The 14,207-nt window shown below is 48.3% G+C and overlaps 1 protein-coding gene across 1 annotated transcript; it reads left to right on the top strand.

The window, feature by feature from the left end:
- Positions 1-605: 605 nt before the first annotated feature.
- LOC128946403 (TOG array regulator of axonemal microtubules protein 2-like) lies at positions 606-13,386 on the top strand. Its single transcript, XM_054290142.1, has 10 exons — positions 606-793; positions 2,354-2,459; positions 3,212-3,447; positions 4,995-5,010; positions 7,354-7,457; positions 8,824-9,028; positions 10,217-10,433; positions 11,518-11,604; positions 12,995-13,213; positions 13,367-13,386. Exons 1-10 carry the CDS (start codon positions 606-608, stop codon positions 13,384-13,386), a joined length of 1,398 nt encoding a protein of 465 aa, XP_054146117.1.
- Positions 13,387-14,207: the final 821 nt, after the last annotated feature.

Raw genomic sequence — 14,207 nt, 5'->3', positions numbered from 1 at the left:
GATCTTGGGTCCATAGTCTGTCCTGAGAATGAACAGCAAATCTACTTTTGAGTTACTCCAGGAGTTGATAGTCTAGAATATTTGAAGTCAATGGAAACAGAGGTGCTGTGAGGTGTGAAGGGTCAGGCATGGCTGTGCCCTTGTTGTTGCTCAGGGGGGATTGAGCCCGGCCCAGCAGGGCTGGGCTGTTCAGGCTGTTCAGGCCTGGCATGGTGCCAGGCCTTGTGATAACAAGGCCGCTTCAGGTCTTCCCTCAGGGAGCTGCATAGTGCCCCTGTCCACAGGGCTGGGGGAAATCAGGGTGCTGAGACAAGAGAGGCCCCTGAGGAGTTCCCTCCTGGGCTGGCCAGTCCTGCTGTGGGCACTGTCTGGCAGGGAGTGGGAGCTCTGCGGCCTCAGGAAGCTGCCCCTGGCTGTGGCACCTGTGGCACTTGGGAGCTGGCGCTGTGGGGGCAATTGTCAGCTTCAGCCTGGAGCTGTGCCCAGCTGGGGGAGGCTGGGAGCAAGCAAGGAGCCCCAGGATGCAGGCAGCAGGGAATCTCTGAGGCAGTGGCAGCGTGTGCCACACAGAGCCCTGGCTGGGAGATGGGGCTGCAGGCCGCGCCATGGCGGGTGCCGTGCCCGGGGCTGCAGCGCCCATGGCCGACCCTCTCCTTACAGTGACCTCACAGACGGCCCCTGGTGCCAAGCGCCGAGAGGAGCAGCTCTGTGGGCGTGGGCAGAAGGACAGAGCATTTTCAGACCCACAGCAGTCCTTGCAGGAGGCACTGTCCATGCTGGACAGCGATGACTGGTAAGAAAGGCACTGTTCCCTCTGTGTCCCTCTGAGTGTTAAGGTCGGTCAGAAGCTTTTGTGTCTTGCTTGTGCCTCGGAGCCCCGAGAGCCCAGAGGGCCAAAGGGCACTGGTGAAAGGCCTGCAGAGCAGGGAGAGCATAAAGATTGGAGAGCAGCCTTTTCTTGGCCTTGCTCTGCAGCAGTGCTGCAGCTGCAGCAGGTCCGTGCTGTTTCCTGGCTTTGCCTGCTGCTCCTTGGAGCTGCAAAGGAAATGTGGAGGGAAGAGAGTGAGCTGTGGGATGAGATGATTTGCTGGCTGAAGGCAGAAGCAGGATGGCAGCAGTTTTGAGTGTAGAGATTTGGGTGCCTTGGGCCCCTGGCCCAGTGGGACTGAGTAAGATTCCTCTCTGCTCCCACTGCTGACTGCAATGGCAGGGACTCGTGCATGTGAGTCCCAGAAGCAGCTCCAGGGAGCTCCTCTTTTTGAGAAATGGACTGAGTTGTGCTTTCAAGTCCCTCAGCCTGCTATTACTCCTGAAGGGCTCATGGCAGAAGAGAAGGAAAAAGAAATAAAATCCTCTAGGAATCTTGCACTTTTGGAATTCAACTTTTCCTTCTCACTGCTTCATATGGGCCTGTGATGTTTTGTCAACACTCACAATGTGTTCCAAAATTCTACACAGACAGAAGATGGCCCAGAGGTGATAACCCTACAAATGTGAGGTGATATTGGGTTTCCTTTTGATGTCTGGGTTAGCATCCCCTCACTGGTGGATGCTTCATTCTCACAGGGATAAAAATGCATCTCCTTTGCTGTGCCCTTTCTCTTCCCCATTTCTCTTTGGTGCCCTGTGAGGTGCAGAGAGCTTCTGTAGGTATGGGGGGTCCCGATGACACTCAGGGTGCCCGTGGGATCAGTCACCAGCCCTGTGCTGCAGCCCTGATGCCTCACATACCTTCCTGAGGCTGAGGGCCTGCACAAAGCAAGTGCTGAGAGATGGAGTTGTTTGAACCTTTTAAATAACATGTTGCTGTTGTGGGGCTTGTTTTAGGTAGGAGTGTTGTGGGAAAAGCCAGAGTTTCAACAGTTCTTGCCCAGGGATGGAATCTTAATCTTCTGGGACGATATCCTGGTGCTTTTTTGGGGAATGTGTGAGGTGGAGTGGAGTGGGTGATACACAGGCCTAGATTGTAGAGTGGGAACTCAGCTCCAGAGTGGCAGTGCAGACTCTCAGGGCTGAACTGCCTGCTGGGGCTGACAAAGAAGGAAAATACTGTCTCAGGAATAGCCCAATGGGACTGTGTCTCAGGGACAGGTACAGGGAGGTGACAAGTAACAGCAACATGTCCCAGCCTCAGAGCTTCTAGGAAGCAGTGACAGAGGGACTTAATAGCAGAGATTTTCAGAAAGGCCACACATGAACACTCTGAAAGCTCTCTCTTTGCCTCTTGGATTTGTGTATGCTTTTTAACAGCCACAGCATCCTGTGGCAATTGGCTCCACGATTTCATTTCAGAGGGTGCTGCCTAGTTCTTGGGTAGAGAGAAAAATCAATCTTTTTGGTACTTGTCTTTCAGGGAACTGAAGCAGAAGGGACTCTTCAACATCCCACGGCTGGCTGAGTCCCATCCAGAAGTCCTGCTGTGTCGACTTCGTGAGATTTGCTTGGCAGCTACCAGCGAGGTGAGCACATTGTTCTTAATTGTCCCCCATACTTCATACAAAGCTTGTAGAGTAGATATGTGCTTGTTCATCTCCATGTGTGCTCAGGGACTGCCTTCATTTCTGGTTTTAGACCTTCTAATGTCTGTCAGCTATCTGTAGGATCTGTGTGTACGTGCAGGTATATTTACTGGCCGGTTGGGTAGCTGGCACTTGTCTTTGAGTGTGGTGCCATTATAATGCAAGGCAGAAATGGAGACACTAATGACATTCTATGCCAGAGTCCCAATCTCTGCCCAAGCTGTAATTGAACCCTGCAAATGAGTCTGTAGCTCTGAGCCTGTGTTTTCTGTTTCCTGTCTGAGGGCTTCAACTAAAAGTGTTGCTGTTTTGAACAGGAGCGCCTGACTGTTTTATCTTTATGACTTGTGCCTTTATGGTTTGAAAGCATGCCTTTATTTTTTTTATTTACTTTTTTTTGCTTCTTTGTTTTTCAAAACAAAGGGCCTAAAATCAAAGCACTTGACATTGTAGAAGCGTTAAGTAGAAGACTTTAGTGAAAGATATTTTTTTATGCCTGCAGTAAGCAGGAGTGAAGCCAGAAATTGGTGCCAGACTAAGTGCCTTTCTGTGTTTGGGCTCTTCTGCTCTTCCTGTGCTTTTATGTTCCTCTCTACACAGTGGGACATGCTGTCATTTTGTGGGAGTTTTGTCTAAGGAAATGGGTTTTCTTTTCAAGGTGATTCTTACGTTTCCCCTCATGACTTCCTCAGGTGACCAACCTCCGGTCCAAGGTGTCCTGCTCAGCAATCGTCACTCTGGGAGAGCTCTTTGCCATCTTGAAGAAGGACATGGACTCCGAGGCGGATGAGGTTGCTGCGGTCCTTCTCCCCATGGTGTGGAACTCCCCAGAGTTTATTCAGAAGGCAGCCTGTCACAGCCTGGGGATGATGGTAGAGAACGTGACTCCTGCCCGAGCAATGACTGTTCTCATGGACAGGGGAGTCAAGTAGGTTCTTCTTCTTTTAGTGATGTTCTTCACCTTCCAGTGTGTGGGTGGGGGAAGGGATCTGAGAGAGAGAATGGGAATGGTGGGAGGGAAGGGTCCTGTATCCTGCATCTTCTGTGGACTCAGTGACTTGATTGTCCCATCAATCTCATTTCTTTCCTCTTGTCACCTATTATTGCCCCCCTGCAGCCCATTAGGTCACAGAGTTGCAGAACTGCAGAATATGGGGAGTTGGATGGGTCCCATCAGGACCATCCAGTCCAGCTCCTGGCCTTGCACAGAACAACCCAAGGGTCACAGCGTGTGCCTGAGATTGTTGTCCAAATGCTTCTTCAACTCTGTCAGGCTTGGTGCTGTGAGCACTGCCCTGGGGAGCCTGTTCCAGGGCCCAAGCACCCTCTGGGTGAAAAGCTTTTTCCTGATATCCAAACTAAAGCTCCTCTGACTCACCTTGCTGCTGCTTCCTGGAGTTCTCCAAGTCTGTCAGAATTTCCTAGATATGGAGAACAGTGGGGAAGTGAAAGTGCCTGCAAAGGCTCAGGATACAAATATGTGCTTTTGTGGGAAGAGAGACAATTGCAATTGCAGCTGTCAGCACTGTTGGATATTTCACAGCTCTAACCCCAGAGTCCCTGGGGAAAACCACGTATCCTCATGATGCCATTAACCTGAGAAATAAGGAGGGTCCTTGCTGGGGTATGGAGCACATGGGGGAAATGTGCTGGGTGTGGCACAGCCTGCCCAGAAGGTGCAGCTGCTGCCAAAAAGAGTCTTGTATGAGTGTCCTGGCCTTAGAACTTTGTATGAGTGTCCTGGCCTTAGAGCTCTGCTTTCTATTCAAAATGACGTTTCATGTTAGCCTTGAGATGATGATTCACTTCCCAGGCACCTTCACAGGCCGAGTGCCATGGGACAGCTGAAGCAAATGCTGCCCTAAGTGTTGGTGCTGGGCCTGATAGTTCCCAAGAGACAGTCTCTAGATCAGGACAACCTGGCTCAAATGCCTGCCACCCTTTCCTCAGCCTTGGAACAGGGTAAAACACTCAGATGTTCCTTGCCAAGCTTTACAAAAGAAACAGGCTGCATTGCTGGATATTCCACAACTTCACACCCCACAGTGTGTTTGCCCTGCATTTGTTTTTTTCCAGAGGTCTGCAGATTTGGGGATGAATGGGTGGAAAGAGCCTCATCCTGCTGCAACTCTGTGTAGTGGGTGCCCTCTGAGGGGTCAGCATGAATTGTCCTTAATTTCTAAATAATTCATTTGTGATCTACTACTTTAATCTTTCTCTGAGTAAATTTTGGGAAAGAAATGGAGTATCCAATAATGCTGGGAGACTGAATTCTTCACTCTTCTGTGCAGGCAGTCCTTCTGTACAATGCCAATTTAGTGTTTCTCTGAGGACAGAACCTTCTGCAGGTGTTGGAAGGTGCAGGGAGAGCCCAGGCTCCTTCCCCCAGCAAGGACAGGGAGCACGCTCTGGCCAAGGCCTGTGCTGCTGCTGCTCCTTGTCCCTGTGGCCCAGGGTTTGCTCTCTCCTTCCCAGGAGCCGCTACGTCCAGGTGCGGAAGTGCGCGGCCGAACTCCTCCTGTCCTTGATGGAGAAAATGGGAGTCACCAAGCTCGCAGGCACCCCCAGGGCTGAGAGGCTCCCACACGTGGCAGGGAGACTGGCTCAGGACTGTCACAAGGACACAAGGTAATGATCTTCATCTCACCTCCAAAACCAGGAAAATCGTTTTGTGTTTGGCTTTAAGGGTAAAACCACAAAAGAGTGGAAACTCAAGGAAATAATGAGCGACCTCACTGTGTGGCTAAGGGGCATAGAATCATGGAATATGCTGAGTTGGAAGGGACCCATGCAGGTCATCCAGTCCAGCTCCTGGCCATGTGCAGGACAGCCCAAGAGTCACTCCATGTGCCTGAGAGCATTGTCCAAACGCTTCTTGAGCTTTGTCATGCTTGGTGCTGTGACTGCTGCTCTGGGCTGCCTGGGGAAATGCCTGTACTGGGTAACCTGAGGCTGGCCAGCAAGAAGGAGCATTGCCAACTTCCTGTGACTTGAAGGATTCTTTACTGAGATCAAAAGAGCTCAGATTAGCCAGTCCAACAGTTTTGATTGGCCTTAGGTGCACAAGAGAAGGCCAAAGTGTTGGCTAATGTTCATCACTGGAAGATCCCAAACATCTATTTCGCATTAAGACTTCCCTAGAAATATTTCAGAGGTCTTTAGGCAACATATTCAGTCTTTCTAAACCTCTTCTGCAGATTTCTAGAATGCTGTTATGTGTGGTTCAGTGGTCTCCAAAGTTCTTCTTGAAGAAATCATTGGTGACCTAGTGGCAAAATCACCCCAAACCACCAAAATCCCCTTACTTGGAGGATTAAATTCCCATTAATAGCTGCCAAGAACACCAGAGCACCTAGCTGACCCTGTGCATACATATAGTAGAGAATAATCAAAAGCAATCATGAGGTGAGAAAGGTAAATTCCTGTGCAATGGCAGCAGGACACTGCTAACAGGCTCTGACAACAAAGCAGATGTGTTTTGCTTGTTGCCTGGGATCCTTTGATCCCACAGAAGCACACTGGCAGTTTCAGAGAGAAATGGTATTTTTCTCTTGCCCCACATTCTCCTCCTGCCCCTTGTGTTCAGCTACAGCACTGTGCAGTGTCAAGTGAGGTAAATCTTCCTCTTTGCTGAGTAGGTAATGGCTTCTCATGCAAGAATTGCACCTGATGAGTTTAAGGCATCAGCCTCTTCTGTTAACACTCTTCCTTAGTTCATTTTCTGTTGTTTCCGTCCTTCCTTTCTTCCTTCCTTCCTTCCTTCCTTAGGCATTATGGACAGGAGATGGTGAAGATGTTGCTGAATAATCAAAAATTTAAAAAGCTTTTGGAGCAATCCCTTTCCCCGCGTGACCTGGAAGATATTCTGACCAGAATTAAGAAGAAGGTAAGTGTTTGACAGGAGAAATATCTAATTTGTGCAAGTATTGCCACTGCTAATACGAGATCAAACATACCCAATGTGTCTTTATCCTATTCCACTTCTGCTGAATCATTTTGCTCCTGGGAATGAGCTGTTAATCCTCAGCCTGTTCATCTGCAGACCACAGAGGAACTGCTATTATTAGGGGAAAAGTGGGGTTTTGAGTACTTTGAATATTGGTCACAAAGAGGAAAGGGAAAGAAGGGAAAATGGGTTACACTCACGTGTACGCCCCCACCACACTCTCCCTACTCTGCCCCCAGTAAAGCAATTAAGTGAGAATAGTCCTTCTGAACATAACAGAGTCTGCAAAAGAGACTGGAAGCAGCAGTGCCAAGAAAATTTCCAAATATACCGAAGATGTCCAAGTCAATCCTAGTTACTACAGTTGCTGTCTGTCTTTTGGGAATACTGCCCTGCTGTCGAGCCATGTGTAGCTGGAAGAAGCTTGGTGAATTCAGCAGCATCCAGTGGAAAATCATGTGTTTGTTTGGGGGGGATTTTATTCTTTTTATCAACATTACAGATGGGAGTGTGACTTGGTGCAGGAGCAGGGAGAGTAAGTGTTGAACCAAATCAACTTCCAACACATTGAGCCAACCTCCAAAGAGTCCAACTTTTTCCTCTAAGACCACTCATTGCCTGTCAGTTTGCATCATTCCCATTTGTGCTCAAGACTAATGAATTTGGGACTTTAGACTGCTGCTCAGTGTGGTAGCACCCATAACCTGCCTTGGGCTATTGAAATCAAAGAGTTGGCATCACTGAACCTCTGGTCTGTTTATTTCTGTATGGTAGGAAATGTTTCCCTAAGCCTTGGTAGCAGTGATCCTGGTTCTAACTTGTGTTTTCAAGAGGGCATTTCCTATTTTATATTCTAAAGATTCATGGGGTTTCTTTATGTCTTTGTAGGGGATGGAAAACCAGAAGGGTGAATGCCCCTCTGTCAAGGAGCCAGTGGAGAAGAGGAACGACAGCCCAAAGAAGCCCCAGGCCCCACTGCCCTCTAGCAAACGGTACTGAGCACTTTTGTCAGATGTGACAAAGCACATGTCAAGCTCTACATGCCTCTTCCTCAGGCAAATCTTTCTGCTGGAGATGGCCAGTGCCAGAGATTGTTTCCCTTCCTTACAAATGCTCTAGGACAAAATATGTCAACTTCTGCATTGTGTTGAACACAACTTCTCTGGAGGGCTTTCCACAGGAATTGGGTGACACAAAGACACCCATTGGTTGCAGCTCAGACAATCCATTGCAGTAGCAAGGGCAGTGCTGTGGAGGCTTGAAGAGGGCCAAGTCTCTGCTGCCTGGCTTGAGACAAGGAAATTCAAACAGGATTTTTTTTTTCATCCAAATGGAGTCCTTTGTAGATGGGTGTTTTAATGAGAAGTCCCAGTTTAGAAGCAGGATGCCATTCCCCAGACAAGCAGTTCCCATCCATGTGGTTTGGCCTGGCTGATTCCTGGTTTTCTTACCCTCAAACAGTACCAAGATTGAGTAGTAAGGAGCAAGGCAATTCCTGAGCCATTTTGGTCAACAGGTGTCTCAATGTGGACTTTTTGTCTTGGTATTCCTGTCCTTCATATGGTTTGCTTGATGGAGAGCGTGTTTGGTTTATTTCCCCCTGTGCAGCAATCAGCATTTAGGACAGGAATTTGGTCCTTGCTGTCTCTTCATGCCAGTGGCAGAGCTACTTGGACCTGTTCTCCTCTTTTTCCAGAGGGGATTTATTTAGCTCAGTCACGCTCAGTGGTGGCAGGAAGGTGACCACATGCCTCAGTAGCATGGCTAGCATCTTCCCATGCTCATGGAAGAGACAGGTTGATCCCAGAGGATTATTCCCAAGGGGTTTGTTAAGCTGTACATCTAGTCTCTAGGGAAGCAAATGAAATGTGAGTGTAGTTCTGGCATGTCTGGCTTCTGTTCTTATCTCTGTTCCTGATTTTCTGGATCCTTCAGATTTGCCCCTGTTCATCTGTTCAGATGCATCTGAACTACTTTTCCAGATTGTCATGCCTGGTGTAGAGACCCTTCTTCAGAGTGATGACTTTCCTTATTATAAAACACACATGTGCCACATGAGGAGGCATTTAAACTTGGAAATAGCGTCTCTCTTTCCCCCCAAAGCAATGTGTGCCTTGGAAGGCATCTGAAGATAGATCAGATGCATCTCATCCTTGGTTTTCCTGAGTGAGCAGTGGTGAGAATGTCACTTGCAGATTGTCTCCCATAATGATTGTGATGAGGTCCACGTTGTTCCTCAGAGCTTCATGATTTTCTAGCTTGAAATCCCATCAATTAGGAAAGCTCCTCCAGATGTTTTGCTCACAATTAACTGAAGGTATTACCAGGAACAGGTCCTAATTTGGTTTTGTTTTCCAGGGTGAAGTCTGCCCCTGGTGGGCGCCTCCTCCACCGTCCAACAGCCCAGGTCACGTTACCTGCAACTGTGGAAGGAAGGGAGTCACTGCAGAAGCTTTACCATCTCCTGGAAGCCAAGGGGTTTCAGACACGGATGGAAGGAGTGGCACTCCTCCTAGATCTGTGCAAAACCAGCCCCCAGCTGATCTCCAGTAACATTGTCCAAGTATGTAGGATATCTTCATGGTTCCTTTCCTTTAGCTCCTTTCAGAAGCCTGGAGAAGTAAAGTTAATTCGGTGTGTCTTGGCACTACTACATCCTGGCTGTTTGGGACAGGCTGGTCCCTCTTACCCAGACAAATGCAATTGAGGTCCAGGCTTCAGGACAAGTTCTTTCAGTCCAACTCTATTTGTCTGGTAGGTGCCTATTGCTGCTGTTCATCAGATGATGGCGGAATTTTCTGCTGGTGTAACTGCTGCTGTCTCCTACTCCCAGTTGGGTTAAGTGAAGGGAATCCAGCTATTGAAAGCATGGCAATTATTCTCTAGACGAAAAATAGGTTTGCATGGGGAAGAAAAGTATCAGGCTGGGTTGGTTTAAACAAAATGTTTTTAAAAGGACACTTCTGTAAACTCCATTTTGTCTTGCACAGGCACAACTCTGGCTCTCATTTCCACCCTCATCCCTATTCCTCTTGGTAAAGATGGTGCTCACCCTTCTTTTTGGGGGGCCTTTTTTTCTCTTTGGAAAAAGAGGAAAACAGCTAAGGACCGATCCATCCTTTCTTCTCCCAGTAGCTGCTTTTTCCCTTTTTCCAGAAAATGGTGCCTGATACTGTGGCTGTCAAGGGACTGAACCTGCTCTAATGAGAGCTGTAGAGCACATTACATTTCAGAAATCTACCTCTTAGTTAAAGAATTAGTCTGGATCCTGGAAGAGTTGACCAGAGTCCTGTCCTTCTCCAGAAGCAGGTTCTGAGACAGACAAAAAAAAAAATTAGATCTCCTCCCGCTACAATTTTGGCAAAATTGTAACTGCCCTCAGTACTTGAGGCAACTGTATAGAAAAATGGGCATGGTCAATATCTGCTTCCATACTTTGAAAGCAAAGGAAGCCTTTTGAATTAATAAATGGAATTGATTTAATGATTTATAGGTGGAGAGAAACACCATAGGAACTGTTCTGGCCCCAGCCAAAACTCTCAAAACCAGATGAAAATCTTTCAAACAGCATCAGGTTGCACAACCATTCCAGTGAGTGGCCCACAGGAAAACAGTGAAATTGTGCAAGCAAGGGCTGACCTGACAGAAAGGATCACTTTCATCTTTTATATTGCTGAGTGCTCATTTCTACATCCCCTCTTCAGACAAGGTCATTTTAATCCAGCTTTCATGTTGTTTGTTCTCTTCACAGATTTTTGATCATTTTGTCCTGAGAATCAATGACACCCATAGGAAGGTGAAGCAGCAGGCGCTGGAGGTGCTGGCAGAAATGATTGCACTCCTGGAAGATGCCCTGAACCCAGTGATGGTCCGTTTGGTTGAAGGGATAACAAGGAACCTGAACTCAAAGGATCCCGGGGTTCATGCCGCAGCTGTGACCGCACTGGACCAATGTGTTGTTCATTTAGGTAAGGCTGAGCCCTGGCATGGACTCTCCTCACCTGTGTCTCTGTCTGTCCCACACAAGAGAGCGCTGAGTGCCTTGGGAGCTGTTGTTGTCTGTGGAAGGCTCCAGCTGACACCCACCAGAAGCTGTGCAGGTGCAGTCCTTATGCACCATCCCCAAGAGGCTGGAATGTGCAGCAGCATTTCCCAACAGTCCCAGGCTGCCTTGGCTCTGTGCCACTGGTCTGAAGAGCAAGTCCTGGACTCCAGCTTTGCTACAATTCAGAGGCAAAGGGGTTTTTCAGTTTGCTTGGGCCCCGTCTGACTTGCCAAATGAACAGCTTTGCTGTTGGCATGAAGGGACACCGGCCCATCAGAGCTTCTGCAGAGCAGCCACTGGGAAGGCTCTACATTAGAGGCATTAGCTGCCTATTTCCCACCTTCCTCATTTGTCTTCTTTTTCCAATGGGGAACTGATGATTCACCAAGTACATTTCTTTAGAACAAACAGGTCTAAGTCCAGCTGTCAATATTGCCTCATTCCACACGTTGTTTTGGATGGGGTGAGATGGCAAGAGCAAATACCTGCCTGGGCAAGGGCTGCTGTAAATTCCTCTGCCACACAGATTTATGTCAGCTCTGAAAATGCCACACTGGGGGAATATGCCTGAAAAATGGAGTGTTGAAGAGTCAGTTCTTGAGGGGCAGTTTCCACTTTCTCCACCTCAGCTGCTCTGTGAAGTCACAAACTGCCTGACTCAGTGTCTTTCTGTGTCCCAAGTATGGGCTTCTTCCTTTTTGCTCTGGGATGCAAAACCTTTCCCCTGCTTTCATGTGACTGAACTCTTGAGGTCCCTGGTGTGAAATGTTTTAGCATAGCTCCTGGTCCAGCAGACAACTTTGGATTTACACATGTGAAAGGAAAGCTTTTCTTTTGGAATTTTAAACCCTGCCAAGTAGGCTGGAAGGAAAGAAGAAAAGGATTCAAAAATCAGCAGAAATTGACTTTATTCTATTCAAATGGGGATGCCCCTGCCCTTTCCCTCCCCACTGTCCTTTCTCCCATGCCCTCAGAAGAGTGAGCAGAAGCGTGTGTTTCACTTGTAGATGAAGTGTCACTGATGAAAGAGCTCAGCCACCAATGGAGCAAACTGAGTGGTGAAGCTCTTCTGGAAGTGACAGAGTGCATCACAGGTATGGCCTCCCCTTGTAAGCCAAGAGGTCTCTGAGGGAGTATTGACAGGGAATGCCTGTGAGCAGAGAGCAGAGTAGCTCCTCCACATCAGGAGGGGCTGAGCTTGTCCCTCCTGCCCAATGGCCAAGGCAGGTGTATTTGGCAGGCTTTCCCTGGCTGCTGCAGAGCTGTGCAGCATCTGAGATGGGGCAGCGCTCGGCCTCGGGCTCAGCTCTCACTGGGGCTCTTCTCAACTTCCACAGTGACCCATGTCTTTAATTGCATTTAAACTCAAATGAAGTCCTGTTTTAAAATGGGTACCATAACCCTTTTCCTGCTTAGCAGAATTGGTTTGGGGTACTTTCAGGAGCTCTTTCAATGTTGATGACTGCTGGTGGATTAAGAGCATAGAGAAAATGAAATCTCTTCCATCACAGAATAATAAATAGCTAGTACATAACATTTTGCCTGATCAGAAAATAAGACTGGTCTCCTGAGCATTTCAGGTTTTGATCTCTCAGCCAAATCTGCCATGCAAGGAGCCTTTTGGTAGTAAATTTTTGTTTGTGTTTGATATAGTTCAGTTCAGAAAATGAGCAGAGAGCAGATTCCAGAGACAATGTGAGACAACACTTGTGTTCCGGCTAAATTTCAGTCCCATGTGTAGCCTTTTTCTCTCTCTATGCCTCTATTTCGGTGCACATTGTAAGAAAAAGTGCCATTAGCATTGAGAGGCGAAATGGCATTAAAATGTGGAGATGCTCAAATGCCAGGGCAATGGGGTCTGGGTAATTCTCTAAGACACCGTGAGGTTTGAAAGAGCTCTTGGTTGGAAGGCACAAAAGCATTCTGCCAAAGACACCAGCTAGGCACTGATGTTCCTCATCCAGCTGTCAAGCAGCAGCCATCTCTGGTGGGCTGGAGTTTTGAAGTGTGCTCTAATACTGCCCTTTGCTGTGTGCTGTGGAGCAAAGGGAAGAGCCAGATGAGACTTTTGGCCCTTGACATCAAAGTTACAAAAAGGAATCATTCCTTTTATTAGAAATCTCTCAATTGCCTCTCTAGGGTGCATTTCCAAAGATTCCGTGTGGGTTTAGACAAGTTGTCAATGGAAAGAGAAGGCAATTTGATGTTTCATTCATTGTTCATGCAGACATAAATTGTGAAATAATTTAGTAATGGTAGAAAGTCTCTGCCACAGGTAAAAAGCTCTGGTTGGAGAAATTAGTCCGGAGGGGTTGGTGGTTCTGTTTCAAGGATGATCAGCTGCATTGCCCATTTCTGGGTCATGGGGCTCTGTGTGCTATTTCACTGATCTTGGCCAGAGAGGCTCCCAAGAAGCAAAAGCAGAGGTAGATCCTTGTTTGCATTGAGGCTGGTGGGTAAGGAGCTGTGTGTCTGTCCCGGCAGTGCTTGTGGAATGGGTTCATGCCAGGAGCCCTGAAGTGGTGCAGCGCTACGCCCTGCCCGTGCTCTGGTCCTGCCTGGAGAGCAAGGCGCTGCCGGTGCAAAGCGCCAACGTCTGCGCTGAGGTCACCAAGCTTGCCTGTGCCCTCTGGGAGGTGATGGGCACCCAGCTGATTACGTGTGCTGAGAGCAAGCCTCCACACGTGCAGGAAAACCTCTCCAGCCTTTTGGGCTGGTGAAGGTTTCACGTTCTCCAGAAAGCTGACCAAGTGCTGAGTTGGACACCTCTGATGGGACTTTTCAGCTGTGCCGAAAATGACAAAATACTAAGGAAGGGTGTGCATCTGCCCCCGCTCTCTCCATCGCCCTTCCTAGTGATGGCATGGAAGGCCTGAAGGAGCTCCAGACTGAGGGCAAGGTGAAGACCAAGCATGGATGTGCCTCCCAAAAAGGTAAGCAGGGAGCAGGGCCACCATCTGGCGGGAGGAAGGGTCTTGTGGCAGCGCAGAGAGGCTGTGCACATTGGCAAGGAACAGCTGTGCCCTGCATGTGCCCCCTGCAAGGAGCTGTGCTGCTGCCAGTGGCCCTGGAGCTGTAGGGCTGCTGAGCTGTGGGGCAGGGAGAGGAGCAGCAGGGTGCATGTGCAGCTGAGCCATGGCTGGAGAGCACAGGGCTCTGGGCTCCCTGCTGTCCCAGGGCAGCCCAGAGGCCAGGCTGTGCCTCTGGCAGCTCTGGGGAATGGCTCAGGGATTTCCCCTGGCCTGCCTCAAGTGTCTGCCATCAGGAGCATGTTTCCCTGTGCAGTTGTATAGAAGTGTCCAGGAAGTCTGTGCCATGAAATATGGTGCCTCAGATGCTTTAGATTCACTTAGTGGGCTCTGTTACGTTTTGTATCTCCACTTTGCAGGCCTGAGTGGATAGAGTCTTGCTGAGTGGTTTTTTCTGGTAGCTTCTGATGTTTCTGTTATCAACCAAGCCCTTGCCTCCAGTCCAGAAGAACTGTTTTTCCTCGAAGATCAGAAAGAGGCTGCCAACTGACTGAAGAGTTTTTCACTAACAGGATTTATATTTTAAGCTTCATAATTACAACTGTACATTTATTATTCCGATGTAATTATTTTTGTATGTTTATAAATATGTTAATTTTTTATGTACATATGATATTTTGATGTAGTTTTAAATAAATGTTTTTTGATTGTATCTTTAATTCTTGATG

This window comes from Melozone crissalis, unplaced genomic scaffold (genome assembly GCF_028551555.1).
Source record: "Melozone crissalis strain CALT ecotype California unplaced genomic scaffold, PUWL_Pcris_2 ptg000081l_1, whole genome shotgun sequence".
Lineage (NCBI taxonomy): Eukaryota > Metazoa > Chordata > Aves > Passeriformes > Passerellidae > Melozone > Melozone crissalis.
Note: the sequence above shows the minus strand (reverse complement) of the source record. Positions and strands in the feature narration are given on the sequence as shown.

Excerpts from the sequence above, each read along its gene's own strand:
- LOC128946403 (XM_054290142.1), top strand. The coding sequence starts at position 606 with ATGGCGGGTGCCGTGCCCGGGGCTGCAGCGCCCATGGCCGACCCTCTC. Across the intron at positions 794-2,353 it reads ATGCTGGACAGCGATGACTG|GGAACTGAAGCAGAAGGGAC; the intron begins GTAAGAAAGGCA and ends CTTGTCTTTCAG. Across the intron at positions 9,029-10,216 it reads TCTCCAGTAACATTGTCCAA|ATTTTTGATCATTTTGTCCT; the intron begins GTATGTAGGATA and ends TTCTCTTCACAG.